General features: G+C 40.5%; 1 protein-coding gene across 1 annotated transcript in view; it reads left to right on the forward strand.

Moving 5' to 3' along the window:
• Nucleotides 1-5960, forward strand: part of LOC103803873 (cysteine-rich hydrophobic domain 1 protein) — a gene marked incomplete at its 5' end in the record, with an annotated part of 11633 nt that extends 5673 nt beyond the window's left edge. The window contains 4 exons of the mRNA XM_009076452.1: nt 1385-1540; nt 4167-4223; nt 4423-4482; nt 5233-5960. Of these exons, the coding sequence (XP_009074700.1) occupies nt 1385-1540; nt 4167-4223; nt 4423-4482; nt 5233-5283 (324 nt within the window). The remainder of the gene's footprint in view (nt 1-1384; nt 1541-4166; nt 4224-4422; nt 4483-5232) is intronic.
• Nucleotides 5961-11668: the final 5708 nt, after the last annotated feature.

The raw sequence follows: 11668 nt of genomic DNA on the forward strand, positions 1-11668 counted from the left end.
TAAGTGTAGGCCTGGTTGTGTTCAAGCCCAGCTGCCCCTTGACTGCTGCCTGGCCATGGGAATGGCCAGGAAACTTGTGGGATTTTACTTCCTTTCCTGCAATGCCTTAACGAGTTTAGTCCTTGTGAATAGGCAGAGGCAGCAGCATCAGGTCCTCTCCATTTCCTGCCCCTCAGGTTTGCTCTAGTGAAAGGAGTCATTGTCATTAAATTAAGGTTTTGTTGTTGGTATAGCTGCTCTTGGTTGCAGGATCAGATGAGCAGAGTTGGGCTTGCTTGGTTGGGTGATTGTGGTGTAGTTGCACAGCTTTGTATACAGACTCATCCTAGGGGTTTTTTTCAACAACATGGTGAGGAGTTAGGAAAGATTTTTTGGGGATTTTTTGGAATTGTACTGCCTGGTCAAGTCCATTGAAGTTGGTTCTGCTCAGTCTGCTTTGAGCATTTGATTGCTGGATTGCATTACAGTCAAGAGTGTCATCTTGTAGTCAGTGCCTCCAATCCATATTTAACTTGACAGATACAAATTATTTACATTCTGTAGAGAGATGAGGGATTTTGGCGTATGCAAGTAGGTAAGAAACATGCTGCTGTTGGAGAAGAGAGCTAATTTCTGATACAAAATTGGGTTTCCACTGTTACTCTGCAGTGGCACTATAGGGCAAATTCTGTTTTGAGTAAGCTCTGCCTAATATTCCATAATTTAAGCAAGTTGGTTTTCAACAGCTAGGCTTTATTCATAACCCTGTACAAGATGCATTGCTTTGCCTTGAATATAATCCAGTGTATGTCATTCCAGGCTTCCCTGTCTTTCCTGCTTCCCTGTGGAAGCAGCCACAAGGGAAGTTGTGGCTTCAGGTCAGTATGGACCACTTCAGGAAGTTACTTGTGGACAGAGGTCCACCTGCACCCAGGCACAGTGTAGACTTGCACTGGTATAAAATTCATTTAGATAATATTATCCCTTTTTGTGATATGTTTTTTACTTCCAAGCTGCCCCACATTCCCTTGGAAAGCAGATTGTCTGTCATTCTTCCATGGATTTGGTCAGTGTAGCCAGTGCATAAGCTGCACAGCTGTGTCTCAATTCTAAATTTGCTTGGAGCCACTGTGTTATCAGGCCAAGTGATTTATTAACAGTTCAGTGAGTATGGATAAGGCTGTTCAGCTGAGTAATGTTTAGGTTTTTATTGCAAGTTTTTGCCTCCCATGCACCATAAATGAACTTGTTACAGGAAAGTGACTTTTCATGATCCCTGGGTGACCAGTGCTGTAGAAGATGAGGTCATACTGTGTAATGGTGTTATGTTTCATTTACATTTTAACCTGTAGAGGCAATTACTGAGCAAGTCCCTCTTCCACTAAGTTCAGCACTTGTGTTGCAGGTGGCCCCAGAGGAATTCAAGACCAGCATCAGCCGTGTGAATGCCTGTCTGAGGAAGAACCTCCCTGTCAATGTGAAGTGGCTGCTCTGTGGCTGTCTGTGCTGCTGCTGCACGCTGGGCTGTAGCCTGTGGCCTGTAGTCTGTCTTAACAAAAGAGTAAGTACAGGTTTCTTCCTTCTTACTCTATTTATTTTGCAATTACTGAGAGTGTTAAATAATGTTTAATAGCATCATCCCCATTTTGAAACCCTTTTTTGATCTTACTTGCATTCAAAATGTTCTTCTGTTTCCCGTTCCTCAGAAAACAGAGAAATATGTTTGTTGATGAAGTAAATGATACCAAGTTAGTAATTGAATTACTAGTCTTAGGAATAGCCAATCCCATCTCAGCTGGAAGAACAGGATGTATATGATATGTATACAATAACTTAACCTATGTATATGATAACCTAAATTTCCAGGACTTGTAAAGTTTAAGAATTGAGTAAAATGAGTTGCAGACCTGGACACTGACCTTCAAAGCCAGAACTGAAATGAAAATTGCTTTTCCTCTTCACAAACACACTCCCCTTCCCCCAGAATACTTTTTAAAATTAAAAATCCCTTTTTGTATGCAATAGATCCCATACCATTTCAGAGCTGGGGTTCATTTGACCTGTTTTACTGTGCTGTTTCTATTAAGAACAACCACAAATTTGTTTTCTGGTAATGAAGTTCAAAGACTTCCTCTCCAACGGAGAGACAACTCCTGTAATCAGGTCCGAAGTAATAATTCTGTAAAGCATTTTAGTAATATCAAGTAAACATGATCTTCATTACCTTTATGGTTTACATTTAGAATTGATTTATCACAGCAATAAATGTTTAGGAAGCACATCAGTAGGTATAGTGTGATGATATTCTTTGTAGCTAGTTTGTAACCCTTGTCGCCATAAAATCTTACAATCCACAAATGCAAATATTATGTAGGTACACTAGGAAAAAACCTCCAGCAGTTTTAAATTAAGTTATTAAAATAAAAGATTTAAAGTAAAAATCTGTTTAATACTTGTGGATTTTGAGAGTTTATCGTCTTTACTGAAACAAACCAAAAGCAAAAAGGAGGAATAGGCATTGTTTTGCAGAGAAAATAAGCCACAAGTGTTTTGCCAAATTTCCCAGCTTGCCTGAGAAAATAACAGTTGCACTGACTGGCATTGAGGTTTTAGTTAAAATAATAAATAAAATGCACTAAAGGCATAATATGTTAACTTGCTAAACTACTAATCACTGAAGCCTGGAACACTGAACAGCTACAGGGCTTGGTTTAACCCATTTTACCTTTATAAACAAAGTATTGCTTGCAATATACAAATGGAATATTAGAGTTTTAAAGCCATATTTAATATTCATGTGCTAGTGAAAATCTACATAAATGGCCATATGATGATGTAGTGTTAATGAAATTCTCTAGGCTACAAGTAGTATGTACTAAGAAGGGAAAATGATGGTAGTTTAGGGGGGGGAATGTATTGGAGGAACTTCATCACTACTAACAATCACAATTTGCTGTGGGTTGAACCCAGAGAGCAGCAGAGCACCCCCAGGCCCTTCCTCACACACCCAAACAGGATGGGGAGGAGAATCAGAAGAGCAAAAGTAAGAAACACTTATGTCTTGAGGTTTAGTAAGTGAAGGAGGAGAAGGGCTGAAAAGCCAGGTGACAGAGAGGCAAATCACTTCCCACTGCTAGGAAAGAACAGCCCCAGTTTTGCTGCTGAGCATGATGTTATGTGGGATGGAATACCCCTTTGGTCAGTGCTGCTAAGCAAGAGCTGCACCACTGCTGTGGCAGGGATCAGTCCTGGATCTAAAGCACAGCACCATGCAAGCTGCTGAGAAAACTCCCTCCAGCCCAGCCAGTCCCCACACACTCACTGAGCAACAAAAGGCAGTAGGAGATCCAAAGGCTGCAGTATGAAACTAGGACAGTTGACACATGTTTTGAAATTCCAAGGATAGCTCTGTCACTGGGGAAACTTAGAAGTGGTGGGTTCTCTATCAGTAAGTCTTGGGCTCAGATAGCTTTGTATCTTTTTTAATGACAATCACCTGCCATTATCAGCTTTAGCAAAGAGATTCATGATAGAATTCTGTGCATACCATGCAGGATCATGACAGTGGTCTTTTGTGACCTCAAGAATCACTGAAACTCCACAAACCTTCTCTCCCTCAAATGTGGAAAGAGCAGAACATGAGGGTCACACTTTGGTAGCCAGGTGTTGAACATAGAAGCACCATTTGCTGTGAGCTGGAGATCTGTGGTGTTGAGATTTTGTCAGGGTTCAGATCACAATTACATCAGCAAAATCTGGATGTTAAGTGATGTGTTGTCAGCAGAGCACCTGTAGTGAGTGCAGTGTTTGGCCAGGAGAACGTGGGAGGTTCTGTTTTGTTGGCTTGGCTGTGGTAGGTAAAAACACTAAATTCAACAGATGTCTTACTAACTCAATGAATTCTAGCAAAGTTACAGTCCTGAGATGGACTTGATCTTAGAAATCTTTTCCAGCCTTAATGATTCTAAGTTAACTAAAAGCCCATGAGCCTTTCCTTTTTTGAAGGAAGGAGTAGTGGGGAGTTGAAGTGGTAGGATTTCCATTTATTAATTTCTCTTTTGCTTGGTTCTACTTCTATCCAACTAATTTATTTTGAACTAATCTGAGCTAGAAATGCCACAGTGAGATTCTTCTGGATGGGATTGGCTACTGAACCATTTATAATACAGTTTTGACTTACTTTTTAGACTAGAAGATCAATTCAGAAGTTATTAGAATGGGAAAATAACAGACTATATCATAAGGTAAGAAAAGTCAGAGTGCTTGTTTTCTTCAGCTTTAAGAACATTGGCATGTAATTTTACAGTCTTGTTATAATTCCATAATTTATACTTATCTTACAGTGTTCTAAATCCTAATATTTCAGTCTTGCTAATGCTTGTTAGATTACTCATGAAAACAAGGCTGTGGTATGCATTAATCCTTTGGTAATTATTTCCTCAGCTTGGTTTGCACTGGAAGCTGAGTAAAAGGAAATGTGAAACTAGCAATATGATGGAATATGTAAGTATTACTCCTATAACTTATTTGCTATTCAACCTAACTGATTTAATAGAGAAAATCCTTAACTTACTAGTCTGGCCCTATGCAAAAACATCTCTCAGAAAATCTTACAGTTGTCTTTGACACAGATCCAACAAAGGCCACTTGTAACACCTGCAGCCATGGCATATGTTAAGCCTTAGAAATCATCACCACTAAACATGTTTTTTCTTAATGACAATTATGTTTGCAGACCAGATAGACTTGTTTTGGTCTGTAATCAGGAATGAGGGAGAAGCACTAGGACTCTGCATTGGTGTGAGTCCCACACCAGCCCCAGCCCATAGTTTTTGACCTTTACCAGTGGTATCCATAATTCCTTGATTCAAGTAATGTGTGCAGCAGTATTGCATTTTTATAGTAGTGTGGGTTTTGGCTGCATCTTTTTTTCTTTTTCTTCTTTTTTGCCAGCTCTAAATTTCACAAAGTTTTAACCAAGGCAGATCTTCTAGGGAAGCAGAATTCAAACTGCTTCTGTGGTCCTGCTTCTCCCTATCCACTCTAACATATAGTTGTGAAAATTGTGTGGACTTGAAAGCAAAAGATAATCACCAGAATCCCTCTGATCCAAATTGACTGAAGTCTCTGCTCCTTCCAGACTATCTCAGATATGTTTAGTCTTCTGAATTAGCTATTGTTGCATGGAAATTGTGCTGAAGGTTTGAACTTTTTGGTTACTATGTTCTGTTCTTGTCTTTTTCCCTTCAACAGGTAATATTAATAGAGTTCTTACCAAAATATCCCATATTCCGACCTGACTGAGGAACAACATTGGTCTTTCATGTTACCTGTCATTTTCTACCCTTAGTGCCTTGTAGATGGGTTTGGAAAGAAGATGGTCTACTTTGCTGTGACTTTCAAATGTTCTTCAGTAGAGTATCTTCCTTGCTGTTACTTTCTTTTGTTAAGAAGAGAACAATTTGCACATTTTTTTTTTTATGTTAAATGAGGCTTCTATGTTGCACTCTGAATTTTTAACATTAACTGATAGAGTTGCCACTAGGGATCTACCATCAGTGCTGCTTAAACTTGTTCTGAGCATGCTGCCTTATTCATTTCTCTATTTGCTGTCCTCAAAGCTGCATCCTACAGCTGTGTCATCCTAGATTTCATTCTAAATGTGGCAATCCCAGACCCCCTCAGTAGAAATGTCCAGGTAAGCACCTAGTAGTAATGATTTCAGTATAACCTGCTTGCATAGGACTTGCATCAACAGCACTGGTTTTGTCCTGCACTTTGCAAAATCATCATTTCCATTAGGGGTTCCTTAGTTTCCCCACTATGGATTTGTAAATATTGACTCTTTGCATCATGTCCAGTGTGGTATGCCAAGGTTTACAGAATGTATTATAGCTCTTACTCTATTGCCAACAGTCCCCTGAGTTCCCTCTGTCCCATTTACTCATCCCCTCGGACTGTACAGCCCCATCCACACACTGCTTTATGGTAAAGCCATAATGAGTTTGTACATACTGTCAGATGTGTAGGGCTCAGTTGCACTTTGTTTAGTAAATGGATGAAAAATGCATAGCATTTCTGTCTTTGGTTTTCTTTTAAAAGGGATTTCAGGTGGTGTTTGCAGCACCTGAGATAGGAAGCTGAAATCTGGTCACCTCTGGAACAGTTGTATTTGTGGGCAGATGGTGGCTGCTATCCACAAAATAGCCTAAAGTTAAGTTAGGAGTATATGGATGTGTCAAGTTTTATTTTCAAGTGAGGAAAAAATAATCTTGGCCTGGAGACCTACATTACTAAGGAAAAAAATTTGGAATAGCCAAATCAAAGCTGAAGTGACACCTTTGTTATTGCTGCAGTGTGACAGTACTTCAGCATTTGAACAGTTAAGTGACATGACATCCCTTCCAGTGGAAATCTATTTTATCTCAGTCAGAGTGGTGTTTCAAAACACGCTGATGGAAGGAAGTGGGCTAAGCAAGACCACTTGAGCATAGTAGGCAGATTGAAATGGATGCAAGTTCTTCCCTTTCCTAACTGGAAATAAGAAAAACCAGCAGATGACTGACTTATCTGTAAGTTGGGATGAAAAGCACCATCAGTGTCCAGGCATTTCTTTGCAGCAGCTCCCTGCAACATCATCCCAAGTTGCTTTTAAGTTTCAGCATGACTTGGGATTCCCTCTGAATGTATCCGCATCCTTCCAGTATGCAATATGACATTAAAATACAGCATTTGTCAGACCATTGCATTCTAATCCCTGTAGTAGGTCAGATTTCCTGTATGCAGTGTTTACACAAGGCCAGTTTTATGCAAGTTGTTACTCAAAGCAATTTCTGTGCTGTTTTTGCTGCCCATCTGAGGAAGGTCAGACTGCAGCACTTGCAGCAGTTTCCAGTCACAGAGTGATGCTTCGGAGTCTGAATCCTGTACACTTCATGCAGAAACTGTGTTTGACTGGTAGATTGGTGACAACTGACTGTGTAATTGCATTTATAGCATGAATAAAAAACTCCTGTGTTGTTTGAATTTCACCTTAGCTACACCTTGCAACTCAGATTTCCATCACAGAACCAAGCAAAGGTTGATTCCAAGTTATTTTTTTGGGGGGGTGTGACTGTTAACTGGAAGCAGAGAAAATACTTAATGGCAGAAAAATACAGGGTAAACCAAAACTGAAATAGCACACCCAGTTCTCTAGATTGCCCTCACAAATGAGTTTCTGGAGGAAATGAAGGAGCTTGGCATAATTAACAGAACAATGGAAGTTTCTTACTGTTACCCAGAACTTTGTTAGTCATTTTCTTTCTCTTTTTGTGTAAGAAACTTAAGAAATTTCAGCAAGTTCTTATTTTCTTCTTTATGTGACTGTATTTGCAAAACATACTTTTCCATCTGAGAGAACAGCACTTAGCATGGGATCCTGGAATGGATTGGGTTGGAAGGGACCTTAAAGCTCATCCAGTTCCAATTCCCTGCCCTGGGCAGGGACACCTTTCACTAGCCCAAGTTGCTCCAAGCTTTATCCAACCTGGCCTGGAACACTTAAGCACATAATATTAGTTTCTAAAGTTTACATTTTAAGTCTATAAATTCTATACATTTTACGTTGTCCTTAGTTATTAGTTGTGCAGCCTTCAAACCAGGAATGGGTCTCCTCTTTGTGTTTTAATTTAACTATGTGGCCATTAAGCAACTAGTAAAGAACCAGAGCCAAAACTGCCATTTACATTAAGCTCCAGGTTTTAATAAGTAGATAAATTTGCATTAAAATGCAAACCCAGTACACAGTATTATATTTGCATCTGAAAGACACAGGCTCCATAGCTCATTTTAAGATGAAGGCAGCTGTCAGTACTGCTGTGAACTCTGCACTTCTGTTCTGCCTACAGGTTCTTTTCTGCCTGGACTGTCCTTTGCTTTAGTATAAAAACATCCACAGGTAATTCGATCTCACAAGACTGAAAATCTTATTTTTGACAGTAATTTGTCAGCATGACTTGGTAAACCTGTGTATGGAGGATACTTGTCAGTTGGAGAAGGTATTTATAGCAGTGTAACAGAGATGAATGTTAGCAAAGTGAGTGGAAGTGGTAAAGAAGGTGCCTTGGCTGGTCCCAACAACAGAGAAAACATTGTACAGAGTAAGGAGAAAAGGGAACTATCAGCAGTGTGAGTTTACAGCAGATTTTTAAAAGCAGTTACTGTCTACCAAATCAGTGTTTAATTTTTCATATAAATATCTTGACACTAACTTTCCTTTCTAGTTTTTATCCAGGAAATAATTTGGGCTTGTATGTAGTAAGTTTTGTATCCAAGGAGTATTGAAGGAGTAAAGTACACTGGCAGAGCATGAAAGCTCTTTCCTGCCTCTGTCTGGGAAGGAGTTTTAGCACAGGAGGAACAAAAATGTGTTCAGGACATGCACACGCAAGTCTAGGGAGTGTGGATTCAGGTGTTAGTGGGTGACAGAGAACATTTTTTGCTAAATCTGGTGTGGTTTTGATAAATACAAAAACAATCTTCCTGTGCTTTCCTTGATAGGTACAAAACTTCATATGCAAACCCATAAATATGTTTATTATTGTCCCACTCCGACAGTTTACTGCATTTACTTGTCAACACTACCATTGGAGCAATAAAAATGTCAAGCTATTGATACTCAAAATCAATTATTTATCACTGTAGTAAGTAATGTTATGTGATTCTTCTGCCATTCTTTTGTTTTCTGCTTTTGGTGTTGTTACAACGTTGTACCATCCTTGTACTGCTTCAGAAAAGTGGGTTTGTTTAAGCTGTATGAAACTGTGTTCTTAACACTTTTATTCTGTTTACAAGTGAACAGCCACTTTTTTTAACAGGACCTCACAGCTGGAGAGTTTTCTCTCTGTTTTTTATTTTAAATGAAAATAAAATTCTAACTGAGCTTGCTTTCTACAATTACTGCACTGGCTTGTGCCATTGAAAGGAGCTGGAAGCCAGACATGCTTCATCACTTTGAGACATTTTTCTTTAATTAAATTTGAAGATGAAAACCTTGAACAGTGCAATGTGTTTCTGGAAAAAAAAACCCCAACCCAAATCTTCTGTGTCTCTCCCTGTAGCAGTGTGTAAATGGAATGGGTTGGCTTTAAATGAGACATGTCTGTTTGGGCAGACCAGCTGCTTGTGTTGGGACTGTATGGTTGGGTTAATTTAAAGAACAAGTCTTGGAAAACTTAGGATAGATTTCCAAAGAAGAGAACTGTTTTTCCAGATGATCCACCTTCCACCCATGGCAGTGCTGGAGTCCCCATCCCTGGAAGTGTTAAGAAACATGTGGCTGTGGCACCTGAGGACATGGTTAGTGGTGAACGTGGTGGTGGTGCTGTGCTGATGGTTGAACTTAAAGGTCTTTTTTAACTTTGCTGATTCTCAGATTTGGGAGGTTACAGCCCCTCTGTTGTGAAGACTCTTGGAGGAGTGCCTTCCTGCAGCATTCCCCTGGGAAAAGCAGAGGGTTTTCTCCTGTGCTGCTATAGTAGCACCTCCAAGGGAGCCAACCTGAGCCTGGACAGTGTGTGTGAGTGAGTAAATGGTTGGCTCAGAGGTTTGGGACACGAGCACAAGGCAGCCTTTGTGTGTGTTCCCGGGCTGGCTGTGGAGCTGGGAGAGCAGGGCTTACAGCTAAAGCCTTTGGCTCATCCCTGAGGGAAAAATACGCATTCCTGAAATGGGCACGTGCAATGTTTTTACTGGGAGTTGTTTCAGACAAGCTCAGGAGTGGCTGTGCTGTTGAGGCCTGGAACCGTTGCTGAATGCTGGGTGAGAAATGCAGAGTGTTACTGTGGTGTTAGGCCAAATACAGGGACATGGGGCTGAGGTCTGAGTTGATTCCCTCTTGGGGCTTAGGAGATGTAATTGCCTAGACTAGCAGCACAGGTCTGTTTGAAGAATATTTGGGATTTGGCCCTGACTCCTGTTGGAAGGCAGTGTCAGAACTGGTTGGTAGTGAGCTTGCTGGAATGTCTGTGCCAGTGTATTTATGTCATGTCAAGTGAAGTGTTCCAGCCAAGTGTATTTTTCTAGTTAAGCTTATAGAGACTTAAACCCTTCATTTGTTATAGAATCATAGTATGCTAAAGGGTTGGAAATGACCTCATAGATCATCTAGTCCCAACCCCCTGCCCTGGGCAGGGACATCTCCCACCAGAACAGGCTGATCAAGACTTTATCCAACCTGGCTTTGAACACTGCCAGGGTTGGGGCAGCCACAGCCTCCCTGGGCAACCTGTGCCAGTGTCTTACCGCCCTCACAGGAAAAAACTTCTTCCTAATATCTAATCTAAATTTCCCCTCATTCAATTTATCCCCATTACTCCTTGTCCTGTCACTGCAGTTCCTAACAAAGAGTCCCTCTCCAGCTTCCTTGTAGGCCCCTTCAGGGAAGCTGGAGACAATTGTTAGTCACCTCTCAGAAGCAAAGTTCTCTGTTTCTGTTCATCCTACTTGCATTTATTTTACCTCTTAAATAGGGGTGACCAGAAACAATGGTACATTCACAATAATGGCTCATGGCTAAGGCACCAGGTATTCCAATGGAGATAGTTCCCTCTTCTCTGAAAATAATGTGATCCATGAAATATAAAGGATCACATTTGTCTCCTTAGTGGTTGCATTGTATTTTTCATTCGTAGCCATTCTGTGATATATTTGGGACTTCTCATCAGTCACTTGTAGGTTATCTGAGCTCCCCACAGACACTCCCATTGCCAGTGCCACCAGCCTAGGCTCAGTATCTGACACCTTGAACTGGTGAATTCTTCAATACTTACATTACAAGGGTCCTCCCAGGAGGACCTTCCACTCCCCTTCCTTCTGGAATATGCACTCCCATTGCTCCTGGAAGGAATCTTTGTCACTGATTCATCTGCAAAGTTAACAAAAATGGTTTTACTAAAAATATTAGTTCAAGATTGATGCCTGAATTCTACTTGTCATATTCTATCAGTCCTTTTCCTCAGTACCTGGCCTGATTTAGATATTTCTATTCCTTCTCCATCTGACTGAATCAGTAATTTCCTTGTTGTGTTTATCTGGTAGATAAACCTACTTGGACTTTGTTGATTTTACACCTGGGTATTTTGTAAACATGTCAACAGGGCAGATTTGGGTCTAGGCTAAACTGCTGAATTCACTGGATATGTTTAGCTAATTATCCATTTAGTACAGTCACATTTTATTTCACATTTTTAATGTAAACCTTACGACCCATGGTAGCCTTCTGAACAGTAAATTAAAATTTCTGCAGGAAATATATAAGTCCATTGATAACAAATCTAACCTGAGATTTCAGCTAGAAAGAAAACACTTAAGAAGACTCCTGGTCACGTGGGATATGTAGTACAACTGAGAGAAGGAATTACAGTAGCTCTCAGACTAAGAATTTAAAATTAAAAGGCAAATATTAATCAAAAGATAATGACTGGCCCGCATTTAGTGTAAATTATGTGATGTGTAAGCCTGAATGAGTTGGCCACTGCTGAGGTTCCTCATGTGAGCAGCACTTTTCCCCTTTGTGAAGTTAATCTGAAACCGTTGGCAGTGTATGGGACCTCAGGGCTCAGCTCCCAGGAGTCCTGTGGATGCTGGATGCCAATTCCAGCTGCTGTGGGTCAGCATCTCCTCCCACCTGGAGCAGCAAGTGGGGGAC

This window comes from Acanthisitta chloris, unplaced genomic scaffold, assembly GCF_000695815.1.
Source record: "Acanthisitta chloris isolate BGI_N310 unplaced genomic scaffold, ASM69581v1 scaffold43286, whole genome shotgun sequence".
In the NCBI taxonomy this organism is placed as follows: Eukaryota; Metazoa; Chordata; class Aves; order Passeriformes; family Acanthisittidae; genus Acanthisitta; species Acanthisitta chloris.